Source organism: Ranitomeya variabilis, chromosome 4 (assembly GCF_051348905.1).
Source record: "Ranitomeya variabilis isolate aRanVar5 chromosome 4, aRanVar5.hap1, whole genome shotgun sequence".
Classification (NCBI taxonomy): domain Eukaryota; kingdom Metazoa; phylum Chordata; class Amphibia; order Anura; family Dendrobatidae; genus Ranitomeya; species Ranitomeya variabilis.
In genome coordinates, this window is record NC_135235.1 from 441,714,131 (window position 1) to 441,733,028 (window position 18,898).

At 42.5% G+C, this 18,898-nt stretch overlaps 1 protein-coding gene across 1 annotated transcript in view; it reads left to right on the forward strand.

Moving 5' to 3' along the window:
- Window positions 1-18,898, forward strand: part of SLC26A11 (solute carrier family 26 member 11) — a 93,575-nt gene that overhangs the window by 46,627 nt on the left and 28,050 nt on the right. The window contains exons 5-12 of the mRNA XM_077251480.1: window positions 7,289-7,368; window positions 7,456-7,598; window positions 7,676-7,851; window positions 8,533-8,605; window positions 16,065-16,115; window positions 16,944-17,004; window positions 17,079-17,134; window positions 18,201-18,341. Coding sequence (XP_077107595.1) covers window positions 7,289-7,368; window positions 7,456-7,598; window positions 7,676-7,851; window positions 8,533-8,605; window positions 16,065-16,115; window positions 16,944-17,004; window positions 17,079-17,134; window positions 18,201-18,341 — 781 coding nt within the window. The remainder of the gene's footprint in view (window positions 1-7,288; window positions 7,369-7,455; window positions 7,599-7,675; window positions 7,852-8,532; window positions 8,606-16,064; window positions 16,116-16,943; window positions 17,005-17,078; window positions 17,135-18,200; window positions 18,342-18,898) is intronic.

Here is an 18,898-nt window from a genome sequence, read left to right on the forward strand (position 1 = left end):
TGGAAAAGGTCCAAGCGGGGTTTACAATAAATCCGAAGAAGTGTGCCTTGGGTAAAGAAGAAGCTAAGTACCTTGGATATATAGTGGGTCATGGAGAAATAAAACCCCAAATCAGTAAAGTGGAGGCAATTCAAACATGGCCAAAACCAGTTTCCAAAAAGCAAGTTAAAGCCTTCCTGGGAATCATGGGATATTACAGGAGGTTCATCCCAAACTTCGCCACGATGGCTGCGCCTCTGACTGATCTGCTAAAAGGAACAAAATCAGTAATGGTTAAATGGTCCGAAGAAACAGTCAGCCTTCTGAGAGGCTCTGTGTAAGCAACCCGTTCTCATGGCCCCAAACTTCAAGAAAGAGTTTATTCTTCAGACAGATGCCTCAGATGTTGGGGTAGGAGCAGTCCTTTTCCAAGAACTACGTGGGGAGGAGCATCCTGTTCTCTATCTGAGTAGGAAGCTGTCCTCGTCTGAAAAGAACTACTCAGTCGTAGAGAAGGAGTGTTTGGCCATAAAGTGGGCGGTGGACACATTACGGTACTATCTGCTGGGACGTAAATTTAGACTGATATCCGACCATGCCCCACTTAGATGGATGAGGGAAACGAAGGGTAGAAATGCTAGGGTCACCCGTTGGTTCTTAGCCCTGCAGGACTTCTGTTTCCATGTGGAACATAGGGCCGGCAAGCTGCACGGTAATGCTGATGCCCTGTCAAGAATCCCTTGTCTAGTGGGGGAAAGTGCCAAGCCCCACGGCTTTAGGCAGAGGGGGAGGTATGTAGCGTGGCTAAAGGTTATTTAGTCGACGGGAGATATGTGTCACATAGGTGGCTTGCTGCTGTGATGTAACCATGCCTAACTATATGTGTTTCAGGACCTGTGGTGATGTCATAACCACATGTCTAATCATTTGATGGGTTCTGGGTGTGGTTAGACCTATAAAAGAAAGGATAATGCTTAACACAGGGAATATATATGTGTGGAGGTGCTAGTCTCCAGAGTGTGTTAAGGCTCCAGGACTGAGCCTGAAGGACTGGACACTTGTTTTTCCTTTGCCTAAGCTAAAGGCTATTTGTTTTCTGTTTTGCTATGTGGTTTATGGAGCAATAAACCTTTGAACTTTTGATGGAACGTGCCCCCTAAGTGTCAGCCGTCGCACTTGAGCGAGTGAAACCCCTAATATATATATATGTATATATATATATGTATATATATGTATATATATATATATATATATATATATATATATATATATATATATATATATATATACCGCTCAAAAAAATGAAGGTTTGCTGTGTCTGTTAGCATAGTGTCCAGAGGCTGGAAGCGCTACCAGGAGACAGGCCAGTACACCAGGAGACGTGGAGGGGGCTGTAGGAGGTCAACTATCCAGCAGCAGGACCACTATCTCAGCCTTTGTGCAAGGAGGAACAGGAGGAGTACTGCCAGAGCCATGCAAAATGACCTCCAGCAGGCCACAAATGTGCATGTGTCTGCACAAACAGTTAGAAACCGACTCCATGAGGATGGTCTGAGTGCCCGATGTCCACAGATGGGGGTTGTGCTCACAGCCCAACAACGTGCAAGAGGCTTGGCATTTGCCACAGAACACCAGGATTGGCAAATTCGCCACTGGCACCCTGTGCTCTTCACAGATGAAAGCAGGTGCACACTGAGCACATGTGACAGTCTGGAGATGCGGTGGAGAGTGATCTGCTGCCTACAACATCCTTTAGCATGACTGGTTTGGCAGTGGGTCAGTAATGGTGTGGGGTGGCATTTCTTTGGAGGGCCGCACAGCCCTCCATAGGGCCGCACAGCCCTCCATGTGCTCATCATAGGTAGCCTGACTTCCATTAGGTAAAGAGATGAGATCCTCAGACCCCTTGTGAGACCATATGCTGGTGCGGTTGGCCCTGGGTTCCTCCTAATGCAGGACAATGCCAGACCTCATGTGGCTGGAGTGTGTCAGCAGTTCCTGCAAGATAAAGGCATTGAAGCTATGGACTGGCCCGCCCGTTCCCCAGACTTGAATCCGATTGAACACATCTGAGACATCATGACTCACATCATCACCAACGTCACGTTTCACCATAGACTGTTCAAGTGTTGGCGGATGCTTTAGTCCAGGTGTGGGAGGAGATCCCTCAGGAGACCATCCGCCGCCTCATCAGGAGCATGCCCAGGCGTTGTAGGGAGATCATACAGGCATGTAGAGGCCACACACACTACTAAGCATCATTTCCTTGTCTTGAGGTATTTTCACTGAAGTTGGATCAGCCTGTAACTTCATTGTCCACTTTAATTTTCAGCATCATTCCAACTCCAGACCTCTGTGTGATATTAGTTGTGATTCATGTTGATCATTTTTAGGTTTTTTTGTTCTCAACACAGTCCACTATGTAATGAATAAAGATTTAAAACTGGAATATTTCATTCAGTTATATCTAGGATGTGGGATTTCAGTGTTCCCTTTATTTTTTTGAGCAGTGTGTGTGTATATATATGTATGTACGTGTGTATATATATATATATATATATATATATATATATATATATATATATATATATATATATATATATATTGAAAAAGGAAGGCAGCACTCCAATATTTGCAAAGGTGAAAAAGCTGTGACGTTTATTTCAGACCCACATCTTCATACGACGTTTCGGCTCACACTGAGCCTTTCTCAAGCAGTGGGAGGTTACAATTCATGTGCTTATATACATGTGATTCACAATTATTTGCATACCATACAGCCATAAAAAGTGTTTAATATATATATATACACTCACCGGCCACTTTATTAGGTACACCATGCTAGTAACGGGTTGGACCCCCTTTTGCCTTCAGAACTGCCTCAATTCTTCGTGGCATAGATTCAACAAGGTGCTGGAAGCATTCCTCAGAGATTTTGGTCCATATTGACATGATGGCATCACACAGTTGCCGCAGATTTGTCGGCTGCACATCCCAAAGATGCTCCATACAAGGCAGGATGGATCCATGCTTTCATGTTGTTTACGCCAAATTCTGACCCTACCATCCGAATGTCGCAGCAGAAATCGAGACTCATCAGACCAAGCAACGTTTTTCCAATCTTCTACTGTCCAATGTCGATGAGCTTGTACAAATTGTAGCCTCAGTTTCCTGTTCTTAGCTGAAAGGAGTGGTACCCGGTGTGGTCTTCTGCTGCTGTAGCCCATCTGCCTCAAAGTTCGACGCACTGTGCGTTCAGAGATGCTCTTAGGCCTACCTTGGTTGTAACGGGTGGCGATTTGAGTCACTGTTGCCTTTCTATCAGCTCGAACCAGTCTGCCCATTCTCCTCTGACCTCTGGCATCAACAAGGCATTTCCGCCCACAGAACTGCCGCTCACTGGATTTTTTTTCTTTTTCGGACCATTCTCTGTAAACCCTAGAGATGGTTGTGCGTGAAAATCCCAGTAGATCAGCAGTTTCTGAAATACTCAGACCAGCCCTTCTGGCACCAACAACCATGCCACGTTCAAAGGCACTCAAATCACCTTTCTTCCCCATACTGATGCTCAGTTTGAACTGCAGGAGATTGTCTTGACCATGTCTACATGCCTAAATGCACTGAGTTGCCGCCATGTGATTGGCTGATTAGAAATTAAGTGTTAACAAGAAGTTGGACAGGTGTACCTAATAAAGTGGCCAGTGAGTGTGTATATATATATATATATCTACTATATAATTGTCTAAGGGTCACTTCCGTCTGTCCTTCTGTCTGTCTGTCTGTCACGGATATTCATTGGTCGCGGCCTCTGTCTGTCATGGAAATCCAAGTCGCTGATTGGTCGTGGCAAAACGCCCACGACCATTGGCCCGACCAATCAGCGACGGGCACAGTCCGGCGGCAACATGGCCGCTCCTTCCTCCCTGCAGTCAGTGCCCGCTCCATACTCCCCTCCAGTCAGCGCTCACACAGGGTTAATGCCAGCGTTAATGGACCGCGGTGTAACGCACTCCCTTAACGCAGCTATTAACCCTGTGTGACCAACTTTTGACTATTGATGCTGCCTATGCAGCATCAATAGTAAAAAGATCTGTTACAAATAATAATAATAATAATAAAAAAGGTTATTCTCACCCTCCGACGTGGCGCGGTGTCCTTGGCAGTGCAAGCGGCAGGTTCCGGTGCCAAGGATGCTTTGCGAGAAAGACCTGCCATGACGTCACTGTCATGTGACCGCGACGTCATCACAGGTCCTGCGCGCCTGCGCGAGAAGGACCTGCCATGACGTCACGGTCATGTGATCGCGACGTCATCACAGGTCCTGCGTGCCTGCGCGAGAAGGACCTGCCATGACGTCACGGTCATGTGACCGCGACGTCATCACAGGTCCTGCGCGAGAAGGACCTGCCATGACGTCAAGGTTATGTGACCGCGACATCATCACAGGTCCTGTGCTCATACCAACCCTGGGACCGGAAGCTGTCGCGTGCACCGTACACAGGCGCCAGGACTTCAACGGCACTTCGGAAGGTGAGTATATGTTTATTTTTTATTTTACGTCACTGGGCAATATACTACGTTACTGGGCAACATACTACGTGGACTGTGCAACATATTACGTGACTGGGCAATATACTACGTGGCTGTGCAATATACTACGTGGGCTGTGCAATATACTACGTGACTGGGCAATATACTACGTGGCTGGGCAATATACTACGTGGCTGGGCAATATACTACGTGGCTGGGCAATATGCTACGTGGCTGGGCAATATGCTACGTGACTGGGCAATATACTACGTGGCTGGGCAATATACTACGTGGCTGGGCAATATACTACGTGGCTGGGCAATATACTACGTGGACATGCATATTCTAGAATACTCGATGCGTTAGAATCGGACCACCATCTAGTATATATATGTATGTATGTATATATATATATATATATATATATATATATATATATATATATAATTATACTTTTTTTCTTTACTCTTTGCATGCTTCAATAGTCTACATGGGAGACTAGAAGCTGCAGTTTTCCGATTGACTCTGCTACATACAAGCGATGATGAGATCACCTGTATGCAGCTGAAATGCTCACTTGTGATGAGCGCCGACAACCAGGCGGCTCTCATAGCAATTCAGCAGTGACAACCACAGAGGTTTGCTGGAGACCTGGTTGTCATGCAAACCCATCGGTGACCTGCAATCATTTGACATGGTCACCGATGGGTGGAATTTCCAGGGGTGCTTCCCGGATGCGCAAGTTGAATGCCGCTGTCAAGATTGACAGTGGCATTTAATGGGTTAACAGCCACGGGTGGATCGTGATTCCACCTGCGGCTATTAGAGGAACATTTCAGCTGTTCAAAACAGTTGTCATATGCCGGGAAAGATGTGGCCTCCGTTCTGGAGCCCACGTCAAAAGGAGGGAGTCTGATGTGGGTGTATTATTACGCCCAACATTGGAAAGGGGTTAAAGAGGACCTTTCACCAGATTAAAAACTGCCAGTTTTTGCTCTTATTTTATTTCCACTGTTCCCTTAAGAATTCCATATATCTATCTTTTTCTTTAATCTGCCATTCAGTTCCAGAGATATGGCCTTTTTACTTCGTGCTACTTTTTTGGTCTTTACAAGGGGGCATTGGTCAATCTAAAGAAACCACCTTCCCAGAGAATGCTGCGAGCCACACCCCTTTATAAATACCATAAACATTAGCACTGAATAAAAAGCACCATAACTCTTTAAAAAGAAAAACACAAAATACTCAAGGGAGCTCTGGCAATAAAATAAAGAGAAAAGCTGTCCACTTTTCACCTGGTGACATGTCTTTTGCTTTTTCAGTCCGCCCTGGTATTTTAATTCTTGACCCCATATTGAGACACTAGAAATGGAAGGAAAGGGCCACTCTGCCAAGCGGTGTACGTGGCATGGCCACCTCAGCCAGTGATTGGCTAAGTAGCATTTCCTGTGATTTCCAGGAACAGGAAGCTGAGATCAGCAGAAATCATGCATACAACAGGCAAGCGGGAGATCAGTAAAGGTCCCTTCATTTTTATTATTTTTTTTTAACCAGTCTAAACTCTCTTTGAAAAAATATTTTTATCCACTGGACAAGCCCTTATCTGCATGCCAAAAAGTCTTGGTTCCTTATGCTACTATTTTGTTTATACAGCTTTATGCAGACCTGTGTGTTTCCACGGTAACAGACTACAAACATTCCCTCTGTGTAGTCATGCGCTGTGCCCTGTCATCTGCTCTATACAAATATCTACAGGATTTATTTCTACGCTGTCTCTGTGCAGATGTATAGATCTCAATATCGGCTGTGCACAACTGCGGACAGCCTTCAATAGGGTATTTTTCATTTTAAAATGCTATGGCATGTTTTTATATTCCATATTCATGTCCGACCACTAGTACTCCCCACCACCTGTCTCAATTTAGATGGTCCCTTTAGCTTTTTCTCTGCCCTGTGTTGCATTTGCATGCACAGAGGCAATCACATCAGTTTGTGAATAAGAAATGCAAAGAACTCAGCTTAAATGGATTTTTAGAAATTAGCTTAAAATGTATTAAAACAATAAAATAAGCTTACTGATTAAATCCCCTGCTGCTCCAACGTAACTGCTCTGCTGGTCTCCATCAATCATGCAGCGATAAAATCACATATATTGCTCTGTTACCCCATTTAAAAAATGACCAGTTAACTAGTTCTGAGGATTGATGGAGATCCTGGCAGTCATTCTCATCTTATTAGGAAATGATGGCCTATTTAAGCAATATACCAGCACTTTTGGGCATTTTTTTTTTCAATTTATTGAGCTCCTTTAGAATTTTTTTTTCTAGGTATGTTATCAACTAGACATAGAAATCAGAGAGATAATTACAATTTTTTAATATGGTCTTTTTGGTCCCGATTCAAGCTGACCAGGCGACGTATGAAGTTTAAGGACCAATTTAAGTCCATGTTCAAGTGATGACCATGTTTCTACCTGGTTGGTATAGCTTTATAAAGAGATTAGGGATAATAGAAAAAATTGGAATCCGACTCAACAGGACTGGATTTTCCTTTTTCAAAAGAAAATATGGTGCATACAAAAGAAAAATTTACATGGTCGACATGACCCAGTCGATGCGTTTTGACTGCACTAGGCAGTGTTACTCATTACTATTATCCTTGATGTGAGGCCAGGGCGAGGCCGGTGTCTGAGCTCCAGGTGGATGAGCATAGAGCAGCTGGGTGAGCTGGAATCAAGTTTCTATAATAAAGAGATTAGCCTTTTTGTTACTTCTTTCAGAATCTTCTAGGTTTGAAAGATATTCCTCGTCAGTTCATCTTCCAAGTATATGAAACCTTTCACAAGCTTCCCACCATCAGGTTAGTGCCATCGTTTTATTTCCTAGTTTCTGTAATGTTTTGTGTTTTTCTATGTACGTGTACAAATATTGTGTTTCTACTTCTTAGACTTGGTGATGCTGTTCTTGGTTTTCTTTGCATTGCTTTTCTCCTGGCATTGAAATTCATGAAAGAACATTTTCCAAGGGTGTATAGAGGAATGCCAAGATGTTATCGTATCTGCTACGTCATTGTCTGGGTGACTACAACAGGTATATCAGTGGAGAACGCTGACCAGATATCTGACCATCGCTCTATCCAAACACTAATAAGTCTTCATATGTTACAGCTCGAAATGCAATTGTGGTCGTGGCTGCAGGTCTTGTGGCCTACTCGTTCCATGTTATGGGTTTACATCCTTTCATCCTAACTGGAAAGACTGCAGAAGGTCTCCCCCATTTCCAGCTGCCTCCTTTCTCTGAGAAGACTGACAACCAGACCATCTCCTTCAGTGAAATGGTTCAGGTCCGTGAGACTTGATTTCTACGTGTAGAAATGTCCTTGGGGCTGATTCATCAAAATGTTTTAGCCAGAATTCTGGTGAAAAAACTGTTTTAAATATTTCAAAGTTTCTGAAAAAAGTCATAATTGCACAAAAGTTCTGTGGTGTTTGTATACCAGTCCCAGCTAGTGCCGTTAACGTTTTGGGCAGAACTTATCTGGGAGCTGACATGGCCAAGCGAAGCCAACAAATTTGTCTTAACTTATGCCACAAACGTGACATAGAGAAATGTACTCCAGACTATGACTTATTTTCCTTGAATTTATCATCCCCCTCTTCAACTCCTGACCCAGCTGCCAGGGACTTTTGCAGTGACTCATGACTCATACAGGGAAAATTGACCTCCTGCTCCTACATAGAGCTTAGAAGCATTGTTAGTCCGTTTTTAATCTTGCGATGTCAAAATTAGCAATTATAAGTACACAGTGCTATATAATATGATGACGGCAATATATTAAGAGGATAACTTTGATGGGAGGAGTGCTTCTTTAATCAAGAGTGGTGCACGAAACCCTAGCCTTGTTGAATCGGGGCTAATTTGTCGAAAATGCAATAATAATGTTTCAATAATATGAAGGAGTACATCATGTGTTCTCAAGTTGTATCTTGCATGTATACATAATGAGGGAGAATTTCTCTAACAGGATATCGGACCTGGACTTTTTATTATTCCGCTGATGGGCCTATTGGAAAGTGTGGCCATCGCACGAGCATTTGGTAAGTATAGAATTTACAATCGCGTAACTGTAAAAGGGAAACTGCATCAAAAATCTTATTGAAATTGGTTCTGTACTATAACAGCTTGCAAACACCATCTAACACTAAATATACGAAACTGCCTGAAAAGCTGAAATATTTAACACGAAATACATGAAACAGTCCCCCTGAATGAGGCACACTCTGCATTTCGCTACAGCTAATGGGTAAGGATCCCCCAATATTCGTTCAAAATTCCTTAAATGAGTTGTCCAGGACATAGTTTTTAGGCACATAGTAAGAAAAAATAAATTAACAGGCAGGTAATTAATAGAAGCAACTACCCTCCTGTTCAACCTGGCACTGGCTCAGAGCGGTCACTGACCGCTCATGCCGGCGATTCAGCTGCTCTTCCAGGCTACTCTGTTGGTGGGGCGTCACTGCCTCATGTTGATTGAAAACGGGCTTCCCGCAGTTGGGCAGCAAAGTGTTGGCTGTCAGTCAGCATGACCTCAGCAGTCACACCGCACGAATAGAGTAGAGCAGATGAGGTCGCTGCTCTGTCGAAGTGACATCAGCGAAAGCTGCTGAATTTCCAGCAGGAGCAGTCTGTGACCATTCCGTTCTGGCAGAGATCGGCGCAGGGCAGATCATGCTTTAGATTTTGGTAGCTGCTGTGCATTGTTGATTAGAAGGCAGAGCTACTATACCATTCAGAAAGGCACAGCTTTCAGCAACAGATAAAGTTTTTAAAGAGGACCTTTCACTTTAATTTTTTTTTTTTTTTTTATAATTTAAATTGAGCATCTCCTTCCACTGGTGCTGCCCCAATGATTCTGGAACAGGTTTTCTTATTTTTCTGTGTTCCTTCATTCCAAAGTTATGCCCCTGGTATTTTTTTATTTTTTTTTATGTATGCTTTGTTTATATAGCGCCATCATATTCCGGAGCGCTGTACAAACATAACTGTCCCCATTGGGCCTCACAATCTAAATTCTCTACCTGTACGTCTTTGTATGTGTTTGTGTGTGTGTTTCCTGCCACACTCCAAACTGCCTGAATACAGGTCCTTCTCAAAAAATTAGCATATAGTGTTAAATTTCATTATTTACCATAATGTAATGATTACAATTAAACTTTCATATATTATAGATTCATTATCCACCAACTGAAATTTGTCAGGTCTTTTATTGTTTTAATACTGATGATTTTGGCATACAACTCCTGATAACCCAAAAAACCTGTCTCAATAAATTAGCATATCAAGAAAAGGTTCTCTAAACGACCTATTACCCTAATCTTCTGAATCAACTAATTAACTCTAAACACATGCAAAAGATACCTGAGGCTTTTAAAAACTCCCTGCCTGGTTCATTACTCAAAACCCCCATCATGGGTAAGACTAGCGACCTGACAGATGTCAAGAAGGCCATCATTGACACCCTCAAGCAAGAGGGTAAGACCCAGAAAGAAATTTCTCAACAAATAGGCTGTTCCCAGAGTGCTCTATCAAGGCACCTCAATGGTAAGTCTGTTGGAAGGAAACAATGTGGCAGAAAACGCTGTACAACGAGAAGAGGTGACCGGACCCTGAGGAAGATTGTGGAGAAGGACCGATTCCAGACCTTGGGGAACCTGAGGAAGCAGTGGACTGAGTCTGGTGTGGAAACATCCAGAGCCACCGTGCACAGGCGTGTGCAGGAAATGGGCTACAGGTGCCGCATTCCCCAGGTAAAGCCACTTTTGAACCATAAACAGCGGCAGAAGCGCCAGACCTGGGCTACAGAGAAGCAGCACTGGACTGTTGCTAAGTGGTCCCAAGTACTTTTTTCTGATGAAAGCAAATTTTGCATGTCATTCGGAAATCAAGGTGCCAGAGTCTGGAGGAAGACTGGGGAGAAGGAAATGCCAAAATGCCTGAAGTCCAGTGTCAAGTACCCACAGTCAGTGATGGTGTGGGGTGCCATGTCAGCTGCTGGTGTTGGTCCACTGTGTTTCATCAAGGGCAGGGTCAATGCAGCTAGCTATCAGGAGATTTTGGAGCACTTCATGCTTCCATCGGCTGAAATGCTTTATGGAGATGAAGATTTCATTTTTCAGCACGACCTGGCACCTGCTCACAGTGCCAAAACCACTGGTAAATGGTTTACTGACCATGGTATTACGGTGCTCAATTGGCCTGCCAACTCTCCTGACCTGAACCCCATAGAGAATCTGTGGGATATTGTGAAGAGAAAGTTGAGAGACGCAAGACCCAACACTCTGGATGAGCTTAAGGCCGCTATTGAAGCATCCTGGGCCTCCATAACATCTCAGCAGTGTCACAGGCTGATTGCCTCCATGCCACGCCGCATTGAAGCAGTCATTTCTGCCAAAGGATTCCCGACCAAGTATTGAGTGCATAACTGAACATTATTATTTGATGGTTGTTTTGTTTGGTATTAAAAAACACTTTTATTTGATTGGTCGGGTGAAATATGCTAATTTATTGAGACAGGTTTTTTGGGTTATCAGGAGTTGTAGGCCAAAATCATCAGTATTAAAACAATAAAAGACCTGACAAATTTCAGTTGGTGGATAATGAATCTATAGTATATGAAAGTTTAATTGTAATCATTACATTATGGTAAATAATGAAATTTAACACTATATGCTAATTTTTTGAGAAGGACCTGTATGTTGTTCTTGGTGGGATTTAAACCCCGGACCCCATCGCTGCACACAGTGCTAACCACTGAGCCAACATGCTGCCCACAGAGAAGGTCATTGGTATACGCCCAGTTAGTAGAAGGGACATTTGCACCTTTATTACCAGATGGCATAACTTTGGGATGCAGTGGCACAAAGGAAAACCTATAGTTGTTTCAGAATCAGTGGAATGATGGCTATTTGAGGAGATACTCAGTTTAAATAAAAATAAATACAGTGAAAGGTCTCCTTTTTTTCCCTTCTATTAGATAAGATCGTCTTCCCTCCTTCTCTATTTCTGCGTCACCCTTTTATTGCTGTTAATTTATAGGGTTTTTTTTATGAAATAAATAAAACCAAATCAAAACTAAAGCATTATTACATATGCAGACAGAAAATGTACTTGGCACCGAAGTGGCACCCACTTATAAGGGATTTTACTTTGAAGATTTTTCTGTAGGCTTCGGGGATAAAGCGATCCTAAGAAGACTGAGGCGGTGCTATGCATGCAATTGTAACGATCCACACAGGTATATGAGAAGAAAGAAGGTTGCAGCACTCACCATCGGCTCTTCATTTCTTTATTCGGTGAAACAAACCTTGATAGGTTGTGGCATTAGAAAAAGGCTTAGGCGTAACGAGGGGAGCGGGGAAGTGCAGGAACGAGACGGACGACGGCCGTTTCACGCTGTTGCGCTTCTACGGGTCCATGTGAGTTGTGTTTGTGATGTCATATCCTTTTATAGGGTTAAGACATTTCACGTTTTACTTTTACAAGTGCAAAATAAAATAATACATTAAAAACAACAATAAACTCGGACTGCACAATTACAGACAAACACTCATTAGATGAAAATTGACATGTCGATTTTTTCATTGAGGCCCCAAGGGCCTTGCGCGTTAGTTTTAAGAATCCACTTGGCCTCCCTCTGGAGGAGTAATTTATTGCGATCGCCTCCCTGTTTTGGGAAGGAGACCGATTCTAGCCCTGCAAATCTTAGTACATTAGGGTTCCCACCATGGCATTCGTGTACATGTTTAACCAAGCGAACTCTCCCTTTTCCAGTGAGGATGGAGTTATAATGCTCACGGAACCGTACCATAAGGGGTCTTATAGTCTTCCCTATATAAAAACGATTGCAGGGGCAGAAGATGGCATAAACAATAAATTTACTTTTACAGGTTATAAAATCTTTTACGGTGTGGTGGTGTGTGCCTATCTTTAATAGCCTATCTGTCAGATGGAAGGCACACATGCTACAATTTCCACATTTGTGATTGCCAGGTGGAGCAGATTTCTCAATCCAATTTTGATTGCGGTTTTCTATGCGATTTCTAACAACTAGGTCTCCTATGTTTTTGGAGCGTTTATATGAAAATAATGGGGATGTCGCGAAAAAATCTGGATCTTTTTGGACAATGTGCCAGTTTTTTCGAATCGCTGCATGTATTAAGCTGTCTACTGGGGTGTGTTTAAAAATAAAGGGGAACCTCCGATTTTTATTATTGTCTTCTGATTTTTTATTTGTGTAGTTTTTTCTTTTTTTATTACCCTTTTTTAAAAGGTCTATTTGGGATAAATTAAGCACCCGTTTTTCAGCTTCTTGGAGCAGAGATTCTGGATAACCTCTTTTTCTAAAACGCGCTTTTAAGTCCTGAATTTGTTCTTTGCAGATCTCATCATTATTGTTGATTTTTCTTAGTCTGACCATCTGACTGAATGGAATGCTGCGCTTTGTATGATGTGGATGGGCACTATTAAAATGCAAGACGCTGTTTGTCGCCGTGTTTTTTCTATGGACGCTGGTTATTATTGAACCCTCCTGTATCTTTACCTTAACATCTAAGAAGTCTATTTCATTGCCTCCAAAAGTGGATGTGAATCTCATATTTTCATCGTTTTCATTTAAGTATTTTACAAAACCATTGAAGTCTCCTTCACCCCCATCCCAAACAATAAAGATATCATCGGCATAGCGCAAGAAAAGCCGTATATGTTTCAAGAAAGGGTTTTTGGGGCCGGTGACATGCCTCTCCTCAAACTCTGCAAGGAACAGGTTTGCGAAGACGCATGCCACCGGGGTACCCATCGCGGTACCGACCTTCTGACGATACCACTGGTCCAAAAATTTAAATGTATTGTTGGATAACACAAATCCCAAACTTTCCACTATAAATGAAATAAAATCGTCATCTTTTTCAGTGTTGGATAAAATACAGCGAATTGCATCTATGCCCTTTTGCTGAGGGATTCTAGTATACAAACTAGTAATGTCTATAGATGTCAGGGCAAAGGTGGGTTGCCACCTGAAGTCTCTCAACGCAAGGAGAAAATCTCCTGAGTCTTTGATGAACGAAGGAATTTCATATAATAGTGGTTTTAGAGACCAATCAATGAATTGTGAAAGGGGTTCTGTAATTGAGTTTAATCCCGATACGATCGGGCGTCCAGGAGGTTTTTTAGAATTCTTGTGAATCTTCGGGATACTGTACCAGTTGGGATAGTTGGGGTGTTCAGGTATTAATTTTTCTGCTCTTTTTTTAGAGATGGTTCCTTTTTCCACATATTTACGTAACAACGAACGTAGCTTATCCTTGATAGAATTAGTAGGATTTTTTTCTAATGGCTGGTATGTATTTAAATCGTTGAGCTGCGATAAAGCCTCTTCGATATAATACACTTTATCTAGGATAACTAGGTTGCCCCCTTTATCTGCTCTTCTTATTATAATATCTTCCCACCCTTGTATCTCATTTAGAGCTTTTTGTTCCGAAGTGGGGAGATTTTTAAGGGGTTGTGGGAAAAGGATCGCCTCTACGTCTTTTATGACCAAGTCCTCGAATAGGTCTATATTATTGCCTGGAGAAATAGGGGGCATCCACTGTGATTTTACCCCACCTTTAAAGGCAACGAATGTTGAATTATTCTCATCAGCTTCCATTTTCTCTGCTGGACTGTCATTAGTTTTGCATAAATTGGCCAGGACATTTGTAATTTCCCTATCCGAGGAACTTAAATCTGTACATGCTATAAACCCCAACTGGCCCACAGTGACTGGTTCATCCGTAGTTACTCTCACAATAGGTGCGTCTTTATTTTTACAAAAAAATTTATGAAGGTGCAATTTGCGCGTGCTTTTAAATAATTCGATCCTGAATTCGCCCAAGTCAAAAGATTCCGGCAGGCAGTAATTTAATCCTCGAGATAGAACTTTTAGATGATCATTAGAGAAGAGGTGACCGGACCCTGAGGAAGATTGTGGAGAAGGACCGATTCCAGACCTTGGGGAACCTGAGGAAGCAGTGGACTGAGTCTGGTGTGGAAACATCCAGAGCCACCGTGCACAGGCGTGTGCAGGAAATGGGCTACAGGTGCCGCATTCCCCAGGTAAAGCCACTTTTGAACCATAAACAGCGGCAGAAGCGTCAGACCTGGGCTACAGAGAAGCAGCACTGGACTGTTGCTAAGTGGTCCCAAGTACTTTTTTCTGATGAAAGCAAATTTTGCATGTCATTCGGAAATCAAGGTGCCAGAGTCTGGAGGAAGACTGGGGAGAAGGAAATGCCAAAATGCCTGAAGTCCAGTGTCAAGTACCCACAGTCAGTGATGGTGTGGGGTGCCATGTCAGCTGCTGGTGTTGGTCCACTGTGTTTCATCAAGGGCAGGGTCAATGCAGCTAGCTATCAGGAGATTTTGGAGCACTTCATGCTTCCATCGGCTGAAATGCTTTATGGAGATGAAGATTTCATTTTTCAGCACGACCTGGCACCTGCTCACAGTGCCAAAACCACTGGTAAATGGTTTACTGACCATGGTATTACTGTGCTCAATTGGCCTGCCAACTCTCCTGACCTGAACCCCATAGAGAATCTGTGGGATATTGTGAAGAGAAAGTTGAGAGACGCAAGACCCAACACTCTGGATGAGCTTAAGGCCGCTATTGAAGCATCCTGGGCCTCCATAACATCTCAGCAGTGTCACAGGCTGATTGCCTCCATGCCACGCCGCATTGAAGCAGTCATTTCTGCCAAAGGATTCCCGACCAAGTATTGAGTGCATAACTGAACATTATTATTTGATGGTTGTTTTGTTTGGTATTAAAAAACACTTTTATTTGATTGGTCGGGTGAAATATGCTAATTTATTGAGACAGGTTTTTTGGGTTATCAGGAGTTGTAGGCCAAAATCATCAGTATTAAAACAATAAAAGACCTGACAAATTTCAGTTGGTGGATAATGAATCTATAGTATATGAAAGTTTAATTGTAATCATTACATTATGGTAAATAATGAAATTTAACACTATATGCTAATTTTTTGAGAAGGACCTGTATGTTGTTCTTGGTGGGATTTAAACCCCGGACCCCATCGCTGCACACAGTGCTAACCACTGAGCCAACATGCTGCCCACAGAGAAGGTCATTGGTATACGCCCAGTTAGTAGAAGGGACATTTGCACCTTTATTACCAGATGGCATAACTTTGGGATGCAGTGGCACAAAGGAAAACCTATAGTTGTTTCAGAATCAGTGGAATGATGGCTATTTGAGGAGATACTCAGTTTAAATAAAAATAAATACAGTGAAAGGTCTCCTTTTTTTCCCTTCTATTAGATAAGATCGTCTTCCCTCCTCTATTTCTGCGTCACCCTTTTATTGCTGTTAATTTATAGGTTTTTTTTTTATGAAATAAATAAAACCAAATCAAAACTAAAGCATTATTACACTTTATGCATATGTACATTTTATTTATTTTTTTATTGCATGTTTTCTTTTTTTCTGTTTTGTGCAGCATCTCAGAATAGCTACAGAATCAACACAAACCAGGAGTTACTTGCAATAGGTAACCTCCATCATTCATTGTGCTCACTTAGACTCATTCCAGTTATAAAATAAAAGGTTGATGGGTTCAAGAGCGTTGTTTGGGAAAGGTAATATAATGGAATTTGCTAATGTACTATAATCCGGACATCTGATGTGTTGGACCCCTGTCATGGCCCCAGAAACTCCTCTCCCGTATGTATTCCAACACAGGCAGAGAGCTTATTACCCTTCCCTTTGTGCCGGTAATATGTGGGAAGGAGCTGGCTTTGTGGCTCAGTTGATTAGCCAAGCCAGCCTCCTTCTTCATCTTGGTGGATGCAGAGAAGAGGACTGGCTTTGCTATTGAATTGAGCCATACAGCCAGCCCTCTTTGTCACATCAATGACTGAGTGTGACAGATACCCACCATTTCAGCTAGTGATAGCTTATTCTAATAACTAGCCATGACGAGCGTTAGACATGCATGCATATTTAGAAAAGTTCCATAGGTTTATGACGGTAGATCAGACTACTTTTCTATATTTATTTTGTGAATCTAGCTGCACATTGTCTCTTCAGAGAGGAAGAGGACTAAAACTCTAGTGCCCTCTATAAGAAGTAACAATCCTAAAAGTCATAGGACTTCCTATAGGTGGCACTAGAGGTCTAACCCTCTTCCTCTCTGAAGAGACAATGTGCAGATTTCCCTGAGGAGCATTGTGGCTTAAACGTCTCCTCACCTTGGCATATCAGGCTTGACATGTCACTCTACGCAAGGAGAAACGTTACCTCGTGAAACTAACTAAATGGTTTATAACTACTTTCATTGGAATTCATATCAATACATTTTTATTATTTCTTTTTATAGGAATGACAAATTTTTTAGGCTCCTTCCTCTCCGCTTATCCTGTAACGGGAAGCTTTGGGAGGTGAGAAAATCGTAAATTGGTGAAAAATCACCCTAAACAGATATTCATCATCCTGATTTTGTTCTTGTATTTAGAACAGCACTTAATTCACAGACGGGAGCATGTACCCCCGCAGGCGGCATCCTCACAGGTGAGCGCACGCAACACAAGAACCCATGCCTCATGAACATTACTTTGTAGCTACATATGCTATTAGGTAGGACTTTGTGAGGCTGATATAAGTGGGTAATAATCTGCACTGCCAATGGTCCAGAAAGGAGTAAGAGACTGGAATAGTTGACATGTGGTCTTATTTGTCAACGCGTTTCGAAGTAAAACCTACTTCTTCATCAGGACAAACCATAATGATAAACTAGCACTTTCTGGGTTCATAGAGGATCTTTTTAAGGCCAAAAGAGTTTCCAAAAAGGTGTCTGTGCATGATTGTTGTTGTTTTTTCTGCCTTGACTGTATTTGCATCTGTAATTAATATCTGACTTAAAGGGAACCTGTCATATTTAGTAATAGTATCTGATCTGCAGGCTGTTGGGAGCTGATCATATTCATATACTGTACAGTGTTGTGGCAAAAGTAAACCTTGTTTGTTAATGAAATCCCTGATGTTTGTAGACATAGCAGTCCGGTGGGCGGTCCTACACAGTGATTGACAGTCTTCCCTGTATGACTACATGCAGAGATGACTGTCAGTCACTGACTAGGACCACCCACTGGACTCATATGTATACAGACAGCAGGGAAGTCAATGAATAAATTATCATTTATACTGAATCTCTTGCCACAAACCTATATATAATTCTGCTCCGCTTCTCCTCTATACCATTGTGTCCACAGATCAGACCGGTTCCTTTTTAAGTTGAATTCACACAAATGTGTAAAGGTTTGGCCATGTTACTCCTGGAGGTGTTTGCACTCTGTGTGCACATCACTTATTCCAGGTTTGGCACTTGCCGAGATTTTAGTCATCTGACTGATTCATGGGACAGAGTCCAATGAGACCCTATGGTCGGGCTTTTGTCACTGCGGAAGGAGCCCAAAAAGCACAACAAAAAGGTTTAAAAGCATTTTTTACCATCCGTCAATAGTGTAATTAAGTTTGAATATAAATGAATACACCTTATATTATAGAAATGTGTGCAGAAAGATAAACTTGTAGCGCTTCCACCCAGCGTGTTATGACCTGTCCCTTGCCTTTACAGGGCTGCTAGTGTTATGTTCACTTGGATACCTCACTCCTCTATTCTTCTACATTCCCAAAGCTGCTCTTGCTGCAGTTATCATCTCTGCTGTTGCTCCAATGTTTGACCTTAGGATCTGCAAAACCTTGTGGAAAGTTAAAAGTAAGTAATAAAAGGAAAAACGTAGAGGGCAGCCTCCTAACAGTGGCGCTAGAGACAGTTTTCTCCATCCTAGAGGAGAGCAGTTTGGCATTGATGTTTCTCTCGGTTGGGATTGGCGCAAAGACTTTTCCCGCCCTTATCTCCGCTCGGAGATTTTACTTTGCTGGTGGCTTAGATAAAGCAGGATATCTAGACTGTATATTCAAATAACTCTGTATAGATCTGCTTTACAGCCCCTCCTGGTTTTAAGAGCAGGTACAGTGATGTGGGTGAACGCAGCCATGGTGCCCAGTAATGCCACAAATCTGGGCAGTTTTCACATTGATTTTTGTGTGTAGTAGCTATTTGCCTGCAAAATCATCTTGGTGTTAGCAATCAATGAGGTGTTGGCACATTTTGTCATGTCCTCTCATCCGGAGGTCGCTACGTGTGGCCATGCCCAACCTTTGTTCACTAGAGCTGCCGTAAGACACACGCTACCTGCTGGACTGGCTATACAGACAATTACTGGAAGGAGCATGTACCTCCAATATGGCAGCACTTAGAGAAAGGCAGAA